The sequence below is a fragment of the Microtus oregoni genome, unplaced genomic scaffold, assembly GCF_018167655.1.
Source record: "Microtus oregoni isolate MIOR12 unplaced genomic scaffold, Mior012 000064F_ref0000363, whole genome shotgun sequence".
In the NCBI taxonomy this organism is placed as follows: Eukaryota; Metazoa; Chordata; class Mammalia; order Rodentia; family Cricetidae; genus Microtus; species Microtus oregoni.
This window is the reverse complement of record NW_024543874.1, coordinates 5637793-5654520: the sequence shown is the minus strand read 5'-3', so window position 1 is coordinate 5654520 and position 16728 is coordinate 5637793. Positions and strand designations below refer to the sequence as shown.

The 16728-nt window shown below is 34.9% G+C and overlaps 1 protein-coding gene across 1 annotated transcript in view; it reads left to right on the top strand.

Moving 5' to 3' along the window:
* The window catches only part of Kmt2c (lysine methyltransferase 2C), a 224335-nt gene that overhangs the window by 121633 nt on the left and 85974 nt on the right, over positions 1 to 16728 (top strand). The window contains exons 11-17 of the mRNA XM_041640535.1: positions 852 to 1021; positions 1586 to 1737; positions 2754 to 2858; positions 3829 to 3906; positions 5085 to 5788; positions 11628 to 11747; positions 14006 to 14122. Coding sequence (XP_041496469.1) covers positions 852 to 1021; positions 1586 to 1737; positions 2754 to 2858; positions 3829 to 3906; positions 5085 to 5788; positions 11628 to 11747; positions 14006 to 14122 — 1446 coding nt within the window. The remainder of the gene's footprint in view (positions 1 to 851; positions 1022 to 1585; positions 1738 to 2753; positions 2859 to 3828; positions 3907 to 5084; positions 5789 to 11627; positions 11748 to 14005; positions 14123 to 16728) is intronic.

Below are 16728 nucleotides of genomic sequence, written 5' to 3'. Positions count from 1 at the left end.
TAAGTGTGCTATGTTCTTTGAGCCAACAGTTTCATAACTGTGGCCTAGTTTTCTCTTCATAGTCCAAACTATCTTTCTTTCTCCAAATAAGCTTTATGTTTATCATCTTCTCCCAAGCCTGGGAAGAGGGGCAGAAAGATTTTAAGAGCCAGAGGCAGTAGGCAACTAAAAGATGTTAAAATTGAGAGGACATGCATAAGACCTGTACGACATCTAGCCAGATAAAAACCAAACATGTTAGGATACCCGGGCATGATGAAGTCCACCCTAGCTGAGGAGCTATTGGCAATTGATAACTGCTTGCACAAAAGGAAAAACAGTTTTCTTTAAAAGTATGTATCCTGGTAGATCTGCTTCCTACTTCTAGATTATATTTCATCTTTGAAATTTGTCTTTCTACGTTCTTGGTTTCTTCCATGTTTGCTTTCTTGATTATCTTCAATATCTATTTAAATTTTCCTCTTAATTTCAATGCAATTTTTTTGTGATCAATCACCATTTGGGACAAATTGCTTTTTCAAAAAAATGAATTGATGTGAAAAGTAATGAAAAATCCTCAAATGTTTCGTTCATTTCCAAAAGATTTACATCAAAAATCAGAACTGCAACTACAATAACTTTTTTTTTTTTAAATGTTGGTGGTGGTAGTGTTTTTTTTTTTTTTTTTTTTTTTTTGAGACAGGGTTTCTCTGTTTAACAGCCCTGGCTTTCCTGGAACTCACTCTGTAGACCAGGCTGGCCTCGTACTCACCACCATCTGCCTGCTTCTGCCTCCCAAGTGCTGAGATTAAAGGTGTGTGCCACCCCACCCCATGTATAAAAAACTTTTCATTTCTATTTTTTTATTCTAGAATTGCAGAATATGTATAGAGTGTGGTACACGATCTAGTGCACAGTGGCACCACAACTGTCTGATATGTGACACTTGTTATCAACAGCAGGATAATTTATGTCCTTTTTGTGGAAAGTGCTACAATCCTGAAATGCAGAAAGATATGCTCCATTGTAATATGTGTAAAAGGTAAGGTGAAATAGCTGCTCCATTTAGCTGTTTTGTTCATTCTTTGGTTTCTGTGATCGTCTGCACTCTTTTAGCCCCTTTCCTACTCTGTGCTGTTATAAATGGAATTGATTGTTTATGCCTTTTTTTTTTTTTTTGAGGTAGATTCTCTATGTATTCCTGGCTGGCCTAGATCTTGCTGTGTAGACCAGGCTAGCCTCAAACTCACAGAGATCTTCCTGCTTCTGCCTCCTGAGTTCTGGGATTAAAGGTGTGTTTCATAAGATACAGCACAGAAGCGAACAGACAAAATATAAGAATAGGCAAGGTTAGAAATGAGCATTGAGAGAAAATTCAAGAGAAGATAGTTTAAAAATAAGGAAGGAAAAATATGTCATTATAATGTCCTTAAGTGTCTTCTTCATTTTGAAAACCTTTGGTAGTTTTCTCTAACCATCTTTTCTCATTTTTAACCTTATCATAACCATTCTTTTTTTTGTAAGAAGTCAACTTTTCGTTTTTCATATAATATAATAATTTTGCTTTAAATTAGAGGTTTTTATATAAATTTATTTATTGCTGCAGATGGATTCACTTAGAATGTGATAAACCAACCAATCATGAATTGGATTCTCAGCCCAAAGAAGAATATATCTGTATGTATTGTAAACACCTAGGAGCTGAGATAGATTCCTTACATCCAGAAAATGAATTAGAGATGTCTGAACTACCTACAGGTAAGTGCGTATGCATGTGTGCATGCATGTTTTTTACTTTTTTGAAAAGCAATATATCGATTAGTAACCAACATATTACTTCATTAATAATGAAGGAAGTCTTTGTATCAAAACTCTTTGTAATTTCAGTTTCTCAAGCGTCTCATTCTCATCTTGTCTCCTCCTTTGTTTTTTTCTCACTATGTTGTACAGGTTAACGTTAGCCTCCCATATACTTGGATTATAAGTATGTACTATCACACTTAAAGTTTCTTAGCATTTGGTATATTTATTAACCTTGGTCATCTGAATCTGGTGACTAAATACAGTCTAGCCTCTTTCCAGCTTGTATTTCAGGTCTATCGTGCAGAAGTGTGCTATGTTCTTTGAACCAACAGTTTCTTAGCTGTGGCCTATTTCTTTTTTCATAGTCTAGGCTATCTTTATCCAAACAAGATTTATGTTTATTAATGTTACTTTTTTCTTCAGCTTAAAATTTTGTTTAGGTAGTCAATGTTTTATATGAGTTTCTTTTTGTTATAAAACACAGTGACTATATTCAAAGAGAGGAAAGAAAATAGATCTACTTAATAGTTTTTCATTCAGCATTTTAGAACCCTTTATGGAAGTCCTATTATAATCTATAAAAGGCTTAAGTAGAAAAATCATTAATTACTATACATCAGTAAACAATAGTAGAATGTTTATTTAAAATACGTGGTTATCTACATATGTATATAAAAATTTTCTCTTTTGTTCTTTTGGTTTAGTGATGTTTGACATTGAACCTAGGGTTTTGTTTACCTTTACTTTTGACCGATACCTTTAGCCTGTAAAGCTTATTTTAAATGTACACATAATCAACCTTAATAAGGCATTATAATGTCCATGTTTTTAAATATAAAGAAAGTAAAATCTGAAGAAAAACTGTGACATTGCTGTTGATAATTTATACTCATTAAAATAAGGACATAGTTCTTGGCTTGATTAATAAAGAAAAACTTACCCTGATGTAAAGAATTAATCATTTTGTTAAGATTATTCCACTGGAATGGAAATAGAAGATCAAGTTGTATTTCTGGAGCCAGCAGTTAATAAAGATGTCAATGATCACCAACCCACCCCTGGAATTGTTCCTGATGGTAAGTCTGTTTCTGTTTTTGAAGAAAATAGGTAATATACAGATATCTTCTAAAATCTGAATGAAAATTAGCTAAGGTATGATACACTTGGAAACTGTTTAGCGAGCAGCCTTTTTTCCCCCACCTTTTCTTCCTCACATCCTCCACATCAAGGTTTCTCTGTGTAGCCCTGACTGTCCTTGAACTTGCTCTGTAGATCAGGATGACCTCAAAACTCAAGAGATCTTACTCTGCCTCCCGTGTGCTGGCATTAAAGGTGTGTGCCACCACAGGCTGGTGAGTGGAGCCTTTTAGAAAATTGTCTTCACTACAACTTTATAGTTTAGCTATAATCTAGTCTTAATTAATGAGTATGTACTTTATTTAGGGACCACCTGATTTTCATTAAAAAGCAATCCATTGGGTTTTGATAATTGTGAACTAAAGCTATTGTAGAATATGAGGTGTTTCTTGCAGAGATAATGAAAAATTTATTATATGAAGTTATTTCTGTAGTGCTATTTGAGGATATTTTTAATGATGTTTCACATAAGTTTTTGCAGTATTGGTAATAGCTTTACTTGTATAATTAGTAAAATTTTATATTGGGGAAGTTTCTTATTAAATTATGAACTTTTCTGAAAGTTTATAATGTAAATGAAGCTTTGTGTTAAATTATATACTTTGTGTTCAAAACATAAACTCTTAGAGTTTTTCAAGTTTTTAAATGCCCACATTTAACAACTCTGATTAAAAATTATACTTCATACAGATGTGACTGGATAAAATAAGTTATAGGAGATCTGTAGTACATAAATAGACACCTCATTATATCTTTGTATATCACTGACTAATATAATAATAGCTTATTTTGTGCTTGTTTTGGAATTTGGCATTTTATAGTAAAACTCTTGTTCAGTTATTGTAGAGAGAGCAGTATTAGAGAAATGATGACTCTTTGCTTAAAGAATCCATAATATCTTATTTGTAGAAGTTCAAGTATATATTGAAGATCTCCAGAAAAGTAATTCACCAGAAAGCCTTGACACAGGTGGCCTCCTCACTTCTGGTATGTTCAGATTGTCTAATTTAATTGTGTTACAAGACAATAGCCCAATAATTTTTTTTTCCTCAACTAAGAATGGCAATGGATAAGTTGCCTATGAATAGTTTTTGGTTATTTCACATGTTTCGTTGTAACAGATCTATTATTTGCTGTTTTCCTTTTATCCTTACATATAGCCTTTCATTAGAATAGGCATGTGAAGTGAGATTTCATTTTGGTATCAGAACATGTATTAATTTTAATCACTGGTTTGAAAATAGTAAATGAAGAGTTTTATGTCTTCATTGATACAGCCTCAATGGCATTTTGAATAAATCTCTCATTTTCAGCAGTTCTACTTTTTAGAGACATTGGAGCCTCATGCTAATTGAGAACTCTAACTTTCTCTTAAGATCCGGTAAATTTTTATTTGTTTGCTAGTGTTTTGAGACTGGGTTTCACTGTATTTAGCCTTAACTGGCCTAGAGCTCACTATGAGGATTTGGTTGGTCTTGAACTCATAGAAATTTGTCTGCTTTTTCTCCCAAGTGCTAAGATTAAAGGCATGAAAGTTTTAATAAATTAGTACTCTGATTTAAAGTTTACTAGTCGTACGTATTTTAGTGTTTGACATATTAATAAACTAGTCAATATTAGTGTCTAAAGTTGTGACATAATCACAATCCCTTATATATGCTGGATAGGTTAACATATGTAGGTAAAAGCCAAAGGAAGTCTTAATGTAGATGGAAAACCCACCAAATGGTATATCACAACTGTGTCTGCATTGTATCTTTATGTTCTTGATTAGTCTTCCTTTTCATTTAATATCATTGTTTTTTTAACTAGCTTTAAAAGAAGTTTAACTTTGCATACATAGTTAATTTCCAGTTTGTAAATGCTAAAATTGTAAATGTGTCATATGTGTATAATAGAAATATATCAATTGTTGAGTGTCTTGTTTTTAATTTTTTTTAAATTTTATCTAGAAATTGCTTTCAACTCTAGGGATCATACTAAGCCTATTTTTAGAAGGTCATGATTGTTGTTAAGCCATAAACCATTTGGAAATTTTTGCCTTAATTACTTCAAAAGTTCTTAAATACCTTCAAAATTGTAGTTTAGCCAGATAATCCGATTTATGGTTAGATGTTTTGCATTTTGCATGTGAGTTAACGTTACCCGTATTCTAAATTTTGTAGAATCATCTGACAATAAAATGAAACCTGAATTGGTAAATGAGATTTCTCAGGAAATTGAGAGTGAAAAAATGGAAACTCTTTCTAAAGGGGTGCATGTTTGCGAGGAGGAGGAAAATGAAGACAGAATGGAAGTGACAGAAAATATTGAAGTCCTTCCACACCAGACCATTGTGCCACAAGAAGAACTGCAGTTGTCAGAGGAACCTGAGGCAGTATCTAAAGAAGAACCAAGCCCTTTACAATCAGCTGCCGAGTTCGCTGCACCAGAAGCCTTACTGTCCCCACACAGCGAGAGTTCCTCATCTTGTAAGGAAACGTTTGTGATAGAAAGAGTACAAGACCAAATGGAGCAGAAGGAAAATTCTGAATTCCCCACTGGGTGTGTGGATTTTGAAATGACTCTTGCTGTTGACAATTGTGTCAAAGATGGTTCATGCCAAGGAGAGAAATCTGTAAAGTTAGCAGCTGAGGAGGAATCATCCTTCTCATCAGCAGCTGACCTGAGCAAAGCAGACATGTCTTCCTCCTCAACAGTTTGTTTAGACTTGCCTTCATGCGACATGCTGCATGGTTACCCTTCAGCTCTGAACTCTGCTGCTGGAAACATGCCAACCACATACATCTCAGTCACTCCAAAAATTGGCATGGGTAAACCAGCTATTACCAAAAGAAAATTTTCTCCTGGAAGACCTCGGTCTAAACAGGTAGGATGATATTAATGATGACAGGAAAGATACGGCATTTCAAATGTGAAAGTTACGTCTAGCTTTGGTTTAGAAGGCAGTTTTTTCTTTTCATCCACAGAACTCAGTTCCGATATTTTTGTTTTTTGTTTTTGGAAGAATGCATTATTTAAAAAATACTGTTAACTGAGAATGTAATTTATTAAATTTTGGGTTATAAAAATGTGATCTATTTGATTATAGTTTCTAGCAGAATACACATTCTAAGGTGTTTTTAGTTCCAAAATAATCTTAGAGCTTTAAAAACACAGTATAAAATTATGAATCTATAGTAATATAGCAATAATGTTTATTTTTCCCTGTAATATATATATGTACATATGTGTGTGTTGTTGGCTTTTTTAACTGCACAAATGGAAATTTTATACTGGTGAATTTCTCATTTTGATGTTTGTTTCTGTATATAAATACTAAGTCTTTGTAAAATCATTTTTCAAGGTAGGACATACTTCAGTAGTTTTAGATAAAACAATCTTAAAATGTACTGTTGTTTTTTTAGCCAGAATAGGGCACAACTCTTGAATGTGCTGGGTGAGCATTCTGACCTAAAGGCGTACTCACTGGTTTGTTTTCCAGAGATCATACCATAAGACTCAGGCTCCCTTGGGAGTTGCTAGCCTACTCTGAGCTTTCCCAGTGCTGGAATTCTAAGCTGCTTCTCTTTCTTGGACTTTGCACTTTTCTTAAGTACTATAGATTCTAAATTTTAGGGATGAGTCACAGTTCTTCTTAAGTGAATTAAAGTGATACTAAATAGTAAAATAAAGATAACACTGCTTAGATTTATTGTTGTTCTACACAATTGCTGCTTTCTGATATAAACAATACGAAAGAATTTAGTTTTTAGTATTTGTTTGTAATTTTAAATCTTATGACTTAAATTATTTCCAGGATTATATTTGACTTTTCAAGAGTGGTAATGTATTAATCTTAACCAACTAACTTTGGAGGTGTAAAGGTACTTAAAATCTATTTTAATGGACTGATTTGTCTCCTGAATAAATCTTGTGTATTTTTTATTTTCTAAAAACAAATTACACCAAAGGCAAAGGGACTAGCTGATGTTCTGTGGGAAAGACATGTAGTGGATTACAGTACTTCAGGCAGTAGTGTGTGTGTCTCTGTGTATGTAAGTCAGAGGATACTGGTGATCAAACTTCAAGGCATTATGCTTGGCAACAGGCACCCCCTAACCATCTCCCAGCCTTAGAATACACCTCAAATTATTTCTTGATTCAGTATCTTTCTATATAGCCATAGTTGCCCCTGTGCTTGGTGTATTTCTTGTGGCATTCCCCCTCGTTCTAGTTAATAGATTCTTTGACATTTGACTTCTCTTATCCCATGAGACTTTGTTCTTCACTAATGAGCACACACCCAGTCTTTTTGTCGTTTTTCAAAATCAGCTATTTAATAGTTATGTTACATAGTTCTGTTTCTTACCAAAAAGTTAGCAAAAGAAATTTGAATCTCACATTCACTTTTTGTTCCTGTGGTTTTGTTCCTGTGGTATATATCAAGATTATATACTTGTTGGGAGGACATCTGACTATATAACCCATGCTGGTCTGCAACTCCATATATTCCAACTTCAGCATCGAGATTGCTGGTTACAGATGTGGATCTCCAAGCCTGACTTGCACCGTCTTTGCCAACATTATGTAATGGCCCCACCCTAGGCTAACTAAAAACCCCTCTTAGGGTCTAGTTTGACCTTAACCTTGGAAGTAGAGTCCTTAATTGAGCAAAAAGCTTTGCTTTCCTCTGCTGTACTATTTTTTTTTCTCTTCTTTTTGCTTTTTCCTTTTCTTCACTTTTTGGATGATAGTAGGTGATAAGGCTCCTACTTTGAAGCCTAGTCTGGTTTCAAACGTGGAACAATATAACCTTCCTTTTTCAGCTTCTTGAAAGCTGAGTTTAGATTTGACTTTTAATAAAAAGCTGGTTATAACATTCTTTTCACTTACCATTATTGGCCCCCTTTTTCCTATCCTACAGCCCTGTAACCTGCATTATATTTTTATACGTTTCCTTGAGAAAATTAATGCTCACATGAACAATTTGGAAAATTATTCAATGTAACCAGTACAGTCTCTGAATATAGTATTCACAGTCTCTGCTGGCTTTGATAGCCACTTGGTTCTTTGTGACTCTTCTCAGTTTTCAGTTTCCTAATGTTTTATAATTTGAGCTCTCCTTGTAGATAGCTTAATAGTAACAGTGCATTGTTAGACTACTGGATGAGCTTAGTGTGTTTGGCAGTACAGTGCAATGTTTATTGATGAATTCCTTCATGCATACAAAAATATTATGGACGAGAAAAATAGTGTTTAGTAGTTATTGCACAGAATGCTTGACACAACTGAGGAAAAAAAGGTTTGTCCTCATGCTTACAGTTCAGTCCAGGTAATTACAGAGTGATGACACCACTAGGCAATCACAGCACAGCAGGCGAGCGTATACCTGTCAGTGGCAGCTAACCTTTCCTCCATGCTTTATGCGAGTTCTTTCTCTTCAAAGCTGGGATCTAAAGGATGATTTGTAACTGAACTTTCATAAATACAACCTTTTCAGTTTTAAGATCTTAGAGATATATTAGATAATTTTTTTTTGTTAAGATGTATACAGGTAGTCATGATTTTTCTTTGGTTCCTTTTAAAATTGCTTATAATCTATCTTGCAGTGTCCTATGATAATATACTTATTAAAATTCATTATGTAACTATCAAGCTTTTATTATAAAAATTCTTTGTAGCAGCCAAGTAGTTTTCCTAATTATCCCTGCGTTGACATCCATTCTTGGTCTAGAATGCTCTTCATTTGGTTCATCCATGTTATATGAAATGTAAATGCTTTGAAATGAGATGAAATTTTGGCATTAAAGCTAACCTAAATCAACAGAAAACTCTTATTTATGAAAAAATTTAACACTATTTTTGTCTTGGAGTGTTACTTTTTATGGTAGTTATGCAATGTTAAAAGATTAAGAGAAATTTAAGATACTCAGTAAGGAAATACTTAGTGAAAGGCCAGTGAATGTAGTGAGACGACACCATTGAGCTATATCTTGCCTATGTTTTTCCTCTAGTAAATAAATAAGGTGTAGAGCATCTCAGGTGAAGATGTAATGAGAGCAGCCTACAGATCAGTGGCTCACTTACGGTGCAAAGGGAAGGCCTACTGACAAGGGTAGAAACAGACAGCCATTTTTGAAAAGATTGGAAGGATGGAGTAAAGCTGTATCAGTTAGGCCCTGATTGTGGAGAGTACAGTATGTTTGAAAGATAGTAAGGAAACCAAGGCAGGAAGAACGTACAAATAGGGAGGAAATGAATGATTCATGACGTGAATGGAGTGGGTGGAGGGAGGCAGTTGGAAAGGTTTGCCTTCTAAGTAAATTGAGGTACAAGCAGAGGGTTAGAAATAGGTAGGTTCCTTGCTGCATGGGATTTATATTTCTTCAAATGAATCTAGCTGCTGGACAGAGAAAGTCTTGAGACTCTCAGGGTCAGAGGTTGGCAGAAAGAAATGACTTTTTTTTTTTTTTTTTTTGGTTTTTCGAGACAGGGTTTCTCTGTGGCTTTGGAGCCGAAAGAAATGACTTTTAGAACAGGTGGCATGCAAGATTGTGGCAGGCAGGATAGGAATTCTGGCAGTGGAAGTGCAGCTGGGAATGTATTGACCAGAAAGATGAGATAAATTCTGGGGTTGCTGAATTGGATGGAAGGACTAAAAGCAGATCAGAATGTCAGAGAATACTTTTTGGCCAGAGTTCTAGATGCCATTCTAAAAATGAAAGACTAGCAAATAAAACCAGCTATGGGAGAGATTTTAGATGTGATCCATGTTAGAGGTTGTCTCAGTTACTTTTCTTTTACTATAAGAAGACACCATGATGATGGCAACTTATAGAAGAAAGGGTTTATTTAGGACTGATAATTTTAATGGGTTAAATAGAATCCATAAGCATCATGGCAGGGATCATGACAGCAGAAAGGCAGGTATGTCATTGAGGCAGGAGTTGAGAGCTCACATCTTAATCCACAAACTGAGTCACCTCAAAGCTTGCCCTTGGTGATATACCTCTTCCAACAAGGTTACATTTTCTAATCCTTCCCAAACACTTTCAGCAACTGGGTACCAAGTGCTCATATATAGTCCCTGGGTTTATGGGAGCTTTTCTCATTCAAACCTCCACAGAGATTTTGTTTAAGAAGATGGATGTATTAAGGAAATTTAAAAAAGAAAAGGTCACACTTCCTTGGAGATGTTAGAAAAAGAACTAGAAACTGCATGTAGAAGACAACTGTTTCCAAGATGGCATTTCAAGCCTTCACTGTAAATAATGTTTAGGATTTGGGCTTTAGCTCTTAAGAAACTCAAGGACTTCAGATGTTCATGAAAGCACTTGCAAAATAGAGAAAAATCATTAGGGAGGTGTGCTACCACCAGATCAACAGAACTGTCCTGAGTAAATTGAGAACAGAGAATGGACTTTTGGCAACATGGAGGTTCATAGGGCCCCTTGACAAACGCAGGGGAGATGGTACAGACACAGATGCCATGGGAAGTGGGGTAGTGAGCGGGAGTTATTAGCTGCTGTGTACCAAAAGGAGTATGTCCTTGTTAACTGAGTGTGGTTAGGGAATCGATGACAGAGAGAAAACTTAAGAATTATCCTGGACTATAAAACACAGAGTGGCTGATGATGAATTTCTGTTCTTCAGACACGTGGCTCTTTAGTTTGAGTTAGAAGTAGAATTAATTTGTCCTTTATGTTTCTTAACTTTTTCTCCTCCAAACTTTATCAACTGTCTCTTCAGTGTGGATTGGTGGTCATGCTCTTTATTTTGGTTGTTTAAATTGCTCATTGCATTTGTGTTAGTACTGGGATTCTTACTAGTTTGATGATCTAGAAACATGGTAAGTACAATATATCTTGTTTTAAGATTTTGTCATTTAATTGGTAAAATAATTATATGCATTATTAAATGGTCTGATTCAAAATAGGCTCTTTGTTATTTGTCATTTGTTGTGTTTTGCTTTAAATTATTGCCTTGGTGAAATAAAAACATCCTTGCTCTTTAGTGTCTTTGTCAGATTAGCTGAGAATGCTGAATGTGGTTATTTGGAAGGGAGATGCCTAGATGCCTTAATCTTATTTTAACTGTTTTAATGAGACACTATTTCTTGCATATTAGGCACCTTAGTCATTTTAATTTGCAAATTTAGGACAATTTGCTTTAATAAATCTCTTAACTATTCAAATTAGCTCCTTGGGTATGGTTGCTGTATGATGTCATTCCCATAAATAAAAATCATCCAAGGTGAATGCTTTCATTCTGTATGTATTTTAGTCTACTGGTTTTGGTGTTTATAGAACACTCTTTAAGGTTGTCCTTTCAACCTTTTTGGTTTAGACATACTTGTTAGATTAATATAATCCATAAATAGCTTTCTTCTAGTGTTAATTCTTAGACTGTGACTGACTTTTATTTTTATTTTTGTAATGTAGTTACAGTTCATGAGTCAGTACTGGTGTTATATAAACTTTGATTTTTTTATTACACTTTATTGTATTGATATTTCTTCTGAGATATTTAATTTAAATTATGCCTGCAAACATTTAAGTTAAAGTCACTTTAGGTGATAGGTTTATTTTCTCAGACTTGAAGCAATTTGTCCTAATTTTTCATACATTTGCATTCGTTTTTGCTGTTCTAAAATTCCTTAGTTGCTGGCTTTGATCTTTTATGTTGCTGAGTTTTATACATCTATTTTCTCACCTGCCATATCCTAGGGGGCTTGGAGTAACCATAATACAGTGAGCCCACCTTCCTGGTCCCCAGAAATTTCAGAAGGCCGGGAAATTTTTAAACCCAGGCAGCTTTCTGGCAGTGCCATTTGGAGCATCAAAGTGGTAAATAAAACTTGCATTTACATTCATGTATCATTTCTTTGTAGTTTGTTTTGTTCTATTGGATGTTAAGAACTAAACCTTTCTTTCTAGATTCAACTTCCAGAGCCACTTTTTCAGTTTGACAGCTTGGCTTATATTTCACTTAAAGATCTAGATGAGGAGGAAGTTAAACTGCAGTATTATAAGGATACATTTTTAATGCCCCTTTTTCTGACTAGTTTTCTTTTATTGTTGTTGTTATAAGTTGTTGTAATTTTTATTTTAAGGAATAATTCTTGTCACAGACCAAAATGTAATCAGGAACTTGCTCATTTACAATATCACAAAGCTTAGTTGATTACGTACAGACAGAGAAAGTTTCATATTTGTGTTTACCTCAAGTCGCAGAGAGTTCCCGTATCATAGGTTGACGGTGCTTTCTCAGTTCTTGACGTTAAGTAGTCAGGTACAGTTTGAAGCAAAAAAAGTTCAAAAAGCAATCATCTCGATAAAGTACTTTATTGACTAAAGAAGGTAATTTTTCCTTATCTTCTATATGTGGTATGTTTCTAAAATAGAGCTACTTAAGTTAGACTAGTGAAAGATTTCAGAAGACTTTCAGAGTATATTGTCTTAGTTTCTTTTACAATTTTAAGTGCACATTTATGCTCATCCAGATAATTGTAATCACCCAAAATAATGTGACATAATTTTAGCTTATTCATTTTAATTAATTGATTGGTTGATTGGAGATTAGTCTTATTATGTAGCCCAGGCTGGCCTTGAACTCCATTCAAATCCTCCCTCAGACTCCCAAGTGTTGGGATTACAGCCAGGTGCCACCATACCTAGGTTTAAATATATAAGAGCGTAAAACGTGACTCGATGATTTTGTAGCAAACGCTGCCGATTTTCACTCACTTTTAATCTGTACCAATGGATGTTAGGAAATATTAACTGAGGGGTTACTGTAATCCTGATTTTAAATTACTGCTTTAACTTTTCCCCACACTCCTACCTGCCAACAACCTGCCTAGTGCAGTCCCACCTTCTGTCTCTCTTGTTCAGAGCTGAAGACCTCTGGGACCCAAAGAACAGGGTGAGCGAGAACAAGGAAAGACAGGTTGGAGCTGGAAGGTGTTTGTATTTATTAAAAATGAAGGGGAAATCACAAATCTTCTTCCCATTTGTTCACACAGTGTTTTATTCTCCCCACATAACTACAGTACTTTGACCCTGAGCTTGTTCTACTCTGCAGGCAGGGATTTCAGTTTAGGAAGCTGATGAAGGGTATCAGGTGAGGATGTGTCATACTTCCCATTTGTTACAAAGAACAAAAGGTTCCTGGACCACATATATAATATTTTTATAAGATTCAGTTTTTCCTCAGTCAGTAATATATATTACTGAATATAACCAAGGTGAGGTCAGGACTCTAATCTTGGTTGGTATCTATAGCTTAAGATCTCAGAGAATTTAACATATTTTCCTATAGGACTTTTTCTTATGTTAGTAAAACATTACTTTTAAGGTTAGTTATTTTGCCTTTATGTCAATTTAATTAAAATCTTGAAGCAATTTTAAATATTGTGTTCAAATGAGTTAGATATGTTCAATTTATATGACAGCTGTTTAATAATAAAGGTTCTATTTTCACGGCAGACATAATACCCTTCACACTGGTAAATAGTAACTTTGCTGTTTTGTAATATTTCAGAATAGTGACTAAAAATGAGCGACTGTGGGCCACTTGTTAGGTCAGTGACCTTGGAGATGTCACTGATACCTCCTTACTCTCAGTATAATTATCTCTGTAAATTTGTTAAGAAGAAAAATTGTTTATATCAGTATATACTAAGTGCCCAATAAATGTTCCTGTTAGACTCATCTCCAAGAGGAGAGTTTTTCTTTGGCATCTGTCTTGTACTGAAGATAGCCTGTGCATATAGAAATGTCTGTGTTGGGTCTGATTACTCTAGACACCCAGAATAAAGGTATAGAGAGTCAATTAGTGTCAAGGCTTGCTGATGGGAAGCACACATGAGAACAGAGGCAACACTGGATTCTAAAGTTTTAAGTAGTCTTATTAATAAGTTTTGGCTACATATTTAAAGATGGAAATAGTAAGTCTGATCTATAAATATATATATAATCCAATTGTAAAAGAAAGGCATTTCTCTAACATTTGATAAAATGTTTTTTTTTTCCACTGACCATCTGTATTTTAAAATTCTCTTGGGCATTTACTGAATGTTTACTCATTCTTATTTGTTATGTAGGGCCGAGGGTCTGGATTCCCAGGGAAGCGGAGACCTCGTGGTGCAGGGCTGTCAGGACGAGGTGGCAGAGGCAGGTCTAAACTAAAGAGTGGAATCGGAACTGTTGTATTACCTGGGGTGAGATTTCTGTTCTTATTATTCCAGCAGTAGTTAATGGTGATACTCTCATTTGTAGCAAGTTCTTTTCATCCTGAGAGTCCCAGGAACAGTCTCATCCCTTTACATTTTACTATGTTTCTGCTTGGTAATTATGGATTTCATTTTATTTTGGACGTTTGTTCAGTTTGTTCAGGTGGTTTTGTTTTCTGATTTGTCATTCTTTTCTTTTTTCTTTGACCTATTTTTCTATCAACCTTCTACAAGAGAGAATTTATAATGTTTTTTTTTTTTTTTTTTTTTTTTTTTTTTGGTTTTTCGAGACAGGGTTTCTCTGTGGTTTTGGAGCCTGTCCTGGAACTAGCTCTTGTAGACCAGGCTGGTCTCGAACTCACAGAGATCCGCCTGCCTCTGCCTCCCGAGTGCTGGGAATAAAGGTGTGCGCCACCACCGCCCGGCTGTATTTTCTTTTTAATTAAAAATATACTATTATTGAATCCTATTTTTAAAGATGTATTATTTCATTTCATGTATATGGGTATTTTTCTGCATGCAGGTATACCATGTGTATGCCTCTGTGTGCCCTAAGAATTCAGAAGAAGAAATCAGATCTCCTGGAACTGGAGTTACACATGGTTGTGAGCCATTTGGCATGGTTGCTGGGAATTGAAATCAGGTCCTCTGCAAGAATAATATGTACCCTCAGCTACTTAGCATTGTCTTCAGCCCCCATTTGTTAGTTTGGCATTTAAAGTTATTTCTTATTACAGTTGCTATATTATAATAAGACCTATAGTAAAGACCTAGAAATGTAGGTTAATACAGGTTCGAATGATGTTCAAGATTGCATGAGTATTTTAGATTGATAAATGCTTATTTATGAGCACATTTTGAGGTTTCCTGTTGATGTGCATTGAAAAATCTAGTTGAGCTGTGCAGTGATGGCTCATCTATAATCCGAGCACTCTGGAGGGATAGGCAGGAGGATCTCTGAGTTCTAGGCCAGCCTGGTCTACAGAGCGAGTTCCAGGACAGCCAGGGCTACACAGACAAACCCTGTCTTGAAAAAATTAAAAAACCAAAAAAGCAAAACAAAACAAAACGAAACAAAAAAGAAAAACCCAAAACGAAGGTAGAAAGAATTTGAGCTGGGTGTGCTGGTGCACTCTAATCCCAACATTCAGGAGACAGAGGCAGGCAGATCTTTTTGAGTTTATGGACAGCCTCATATACTTGGAATTCCGGAGGGGTGGGGAGCAGGGATGAAAGAGATGAAAACTGATTTATTTCTGGGCATAGTAGCTCAAATTTTTAATCATAGTACCAGCAGGTGGGTCTCAGTGAATTTGAAGCTTAGTTGATATACAGAGTGAGTTCTAGACTAGCAGGACTAGACCTACATAGTGGTAACCTGTCTCAAAACAATCAAATGCAAGCCAAAACAGATTTATTGAGTGGTATGAGACTTATTAGTTGGTATGAGGGTACAGACATTGACACACACAATTTAATAAGCTTTGGTGTGTACAAACCTTGAAAACCATAGAATAATCAAGGCAGTGAAGACATTCATCTCTTAAAGTTTTACCAGGATCCTCTGAAGTTCATGTGGTTCCCCATCTTCACCTCTAACCTTTCTCTTCAAGCGTGACTGATCTTAGTTTCTTGTGGCTTGTGCCTGTAATCTTAGTACTTGAGAGCCTGATGCAGGATTGGTGCCAGTTTACATAGCTTAACCGAAGAGTTTTGATTTGTCCTTTGGTCATATCTCCAGGTTAAATATTTAGGTTGCTTAATGGTTTCCCTTATATGACTTTAAATTGCTTGTTTGTGCCTTGATCACAACATTCACATTGGTACTATCAATTAAAACTGATTTTACATGTGTTTAAATTGAAAATGTTGCATTAGTATATTTTTTAGCTAAAATTTCAGCCATTCCCCAATAAAATTATTATTTATGTTTTGACCTTGAGTGTAACATTTCTCTGTAGGTTCTAACCTTTTAAGGAAAAAGGATCATATTTTATTATTTTAGTATTGACTTCCTGGTTTCCTGTTACTGTATCTAATTCAGAGCTTTTGTTGGGGCAGAGTGTATAATAAGAATCCAATTGGTGCCTAGTTGGTTTGGGGAAATATAATCAAGTTTAGAAATGAGCACCCATGGTTGATTATTGTTCTGCTAATACTGACATTTTGATAAGCTAATCATAATATTCTGAAGTGGTGCCATTTAGTAGAGATGAATAGGAACCACATATGCAATTTAAAATTTCCTGGGAGTCACATTTAAAAAGTTATAGTGAACTAACAAACTTAATTTTAATGTGTCTTATGACTTCTATATTTATATTATTACCATTTCCCCATGTAAGGTATATAAGCTTGATAGCAAGCAACTTTTATATTCTGAGTTTGGTACTGACTCTTTAATGACTGCTGTGTGTATGATAGCATATCCTATTTTTATCTAATCACATTGCAGTTCTCAAGTGACTAAAAGTGATATATATATATATACTTATATATGCTATAATTTTATAGTTTCTTGAGTAGAATTTCTGGATAATTAAGTATTACTAAAGACAGGCTTTCGGGTTTTCATTTATCCTCCTCTGTGGTGC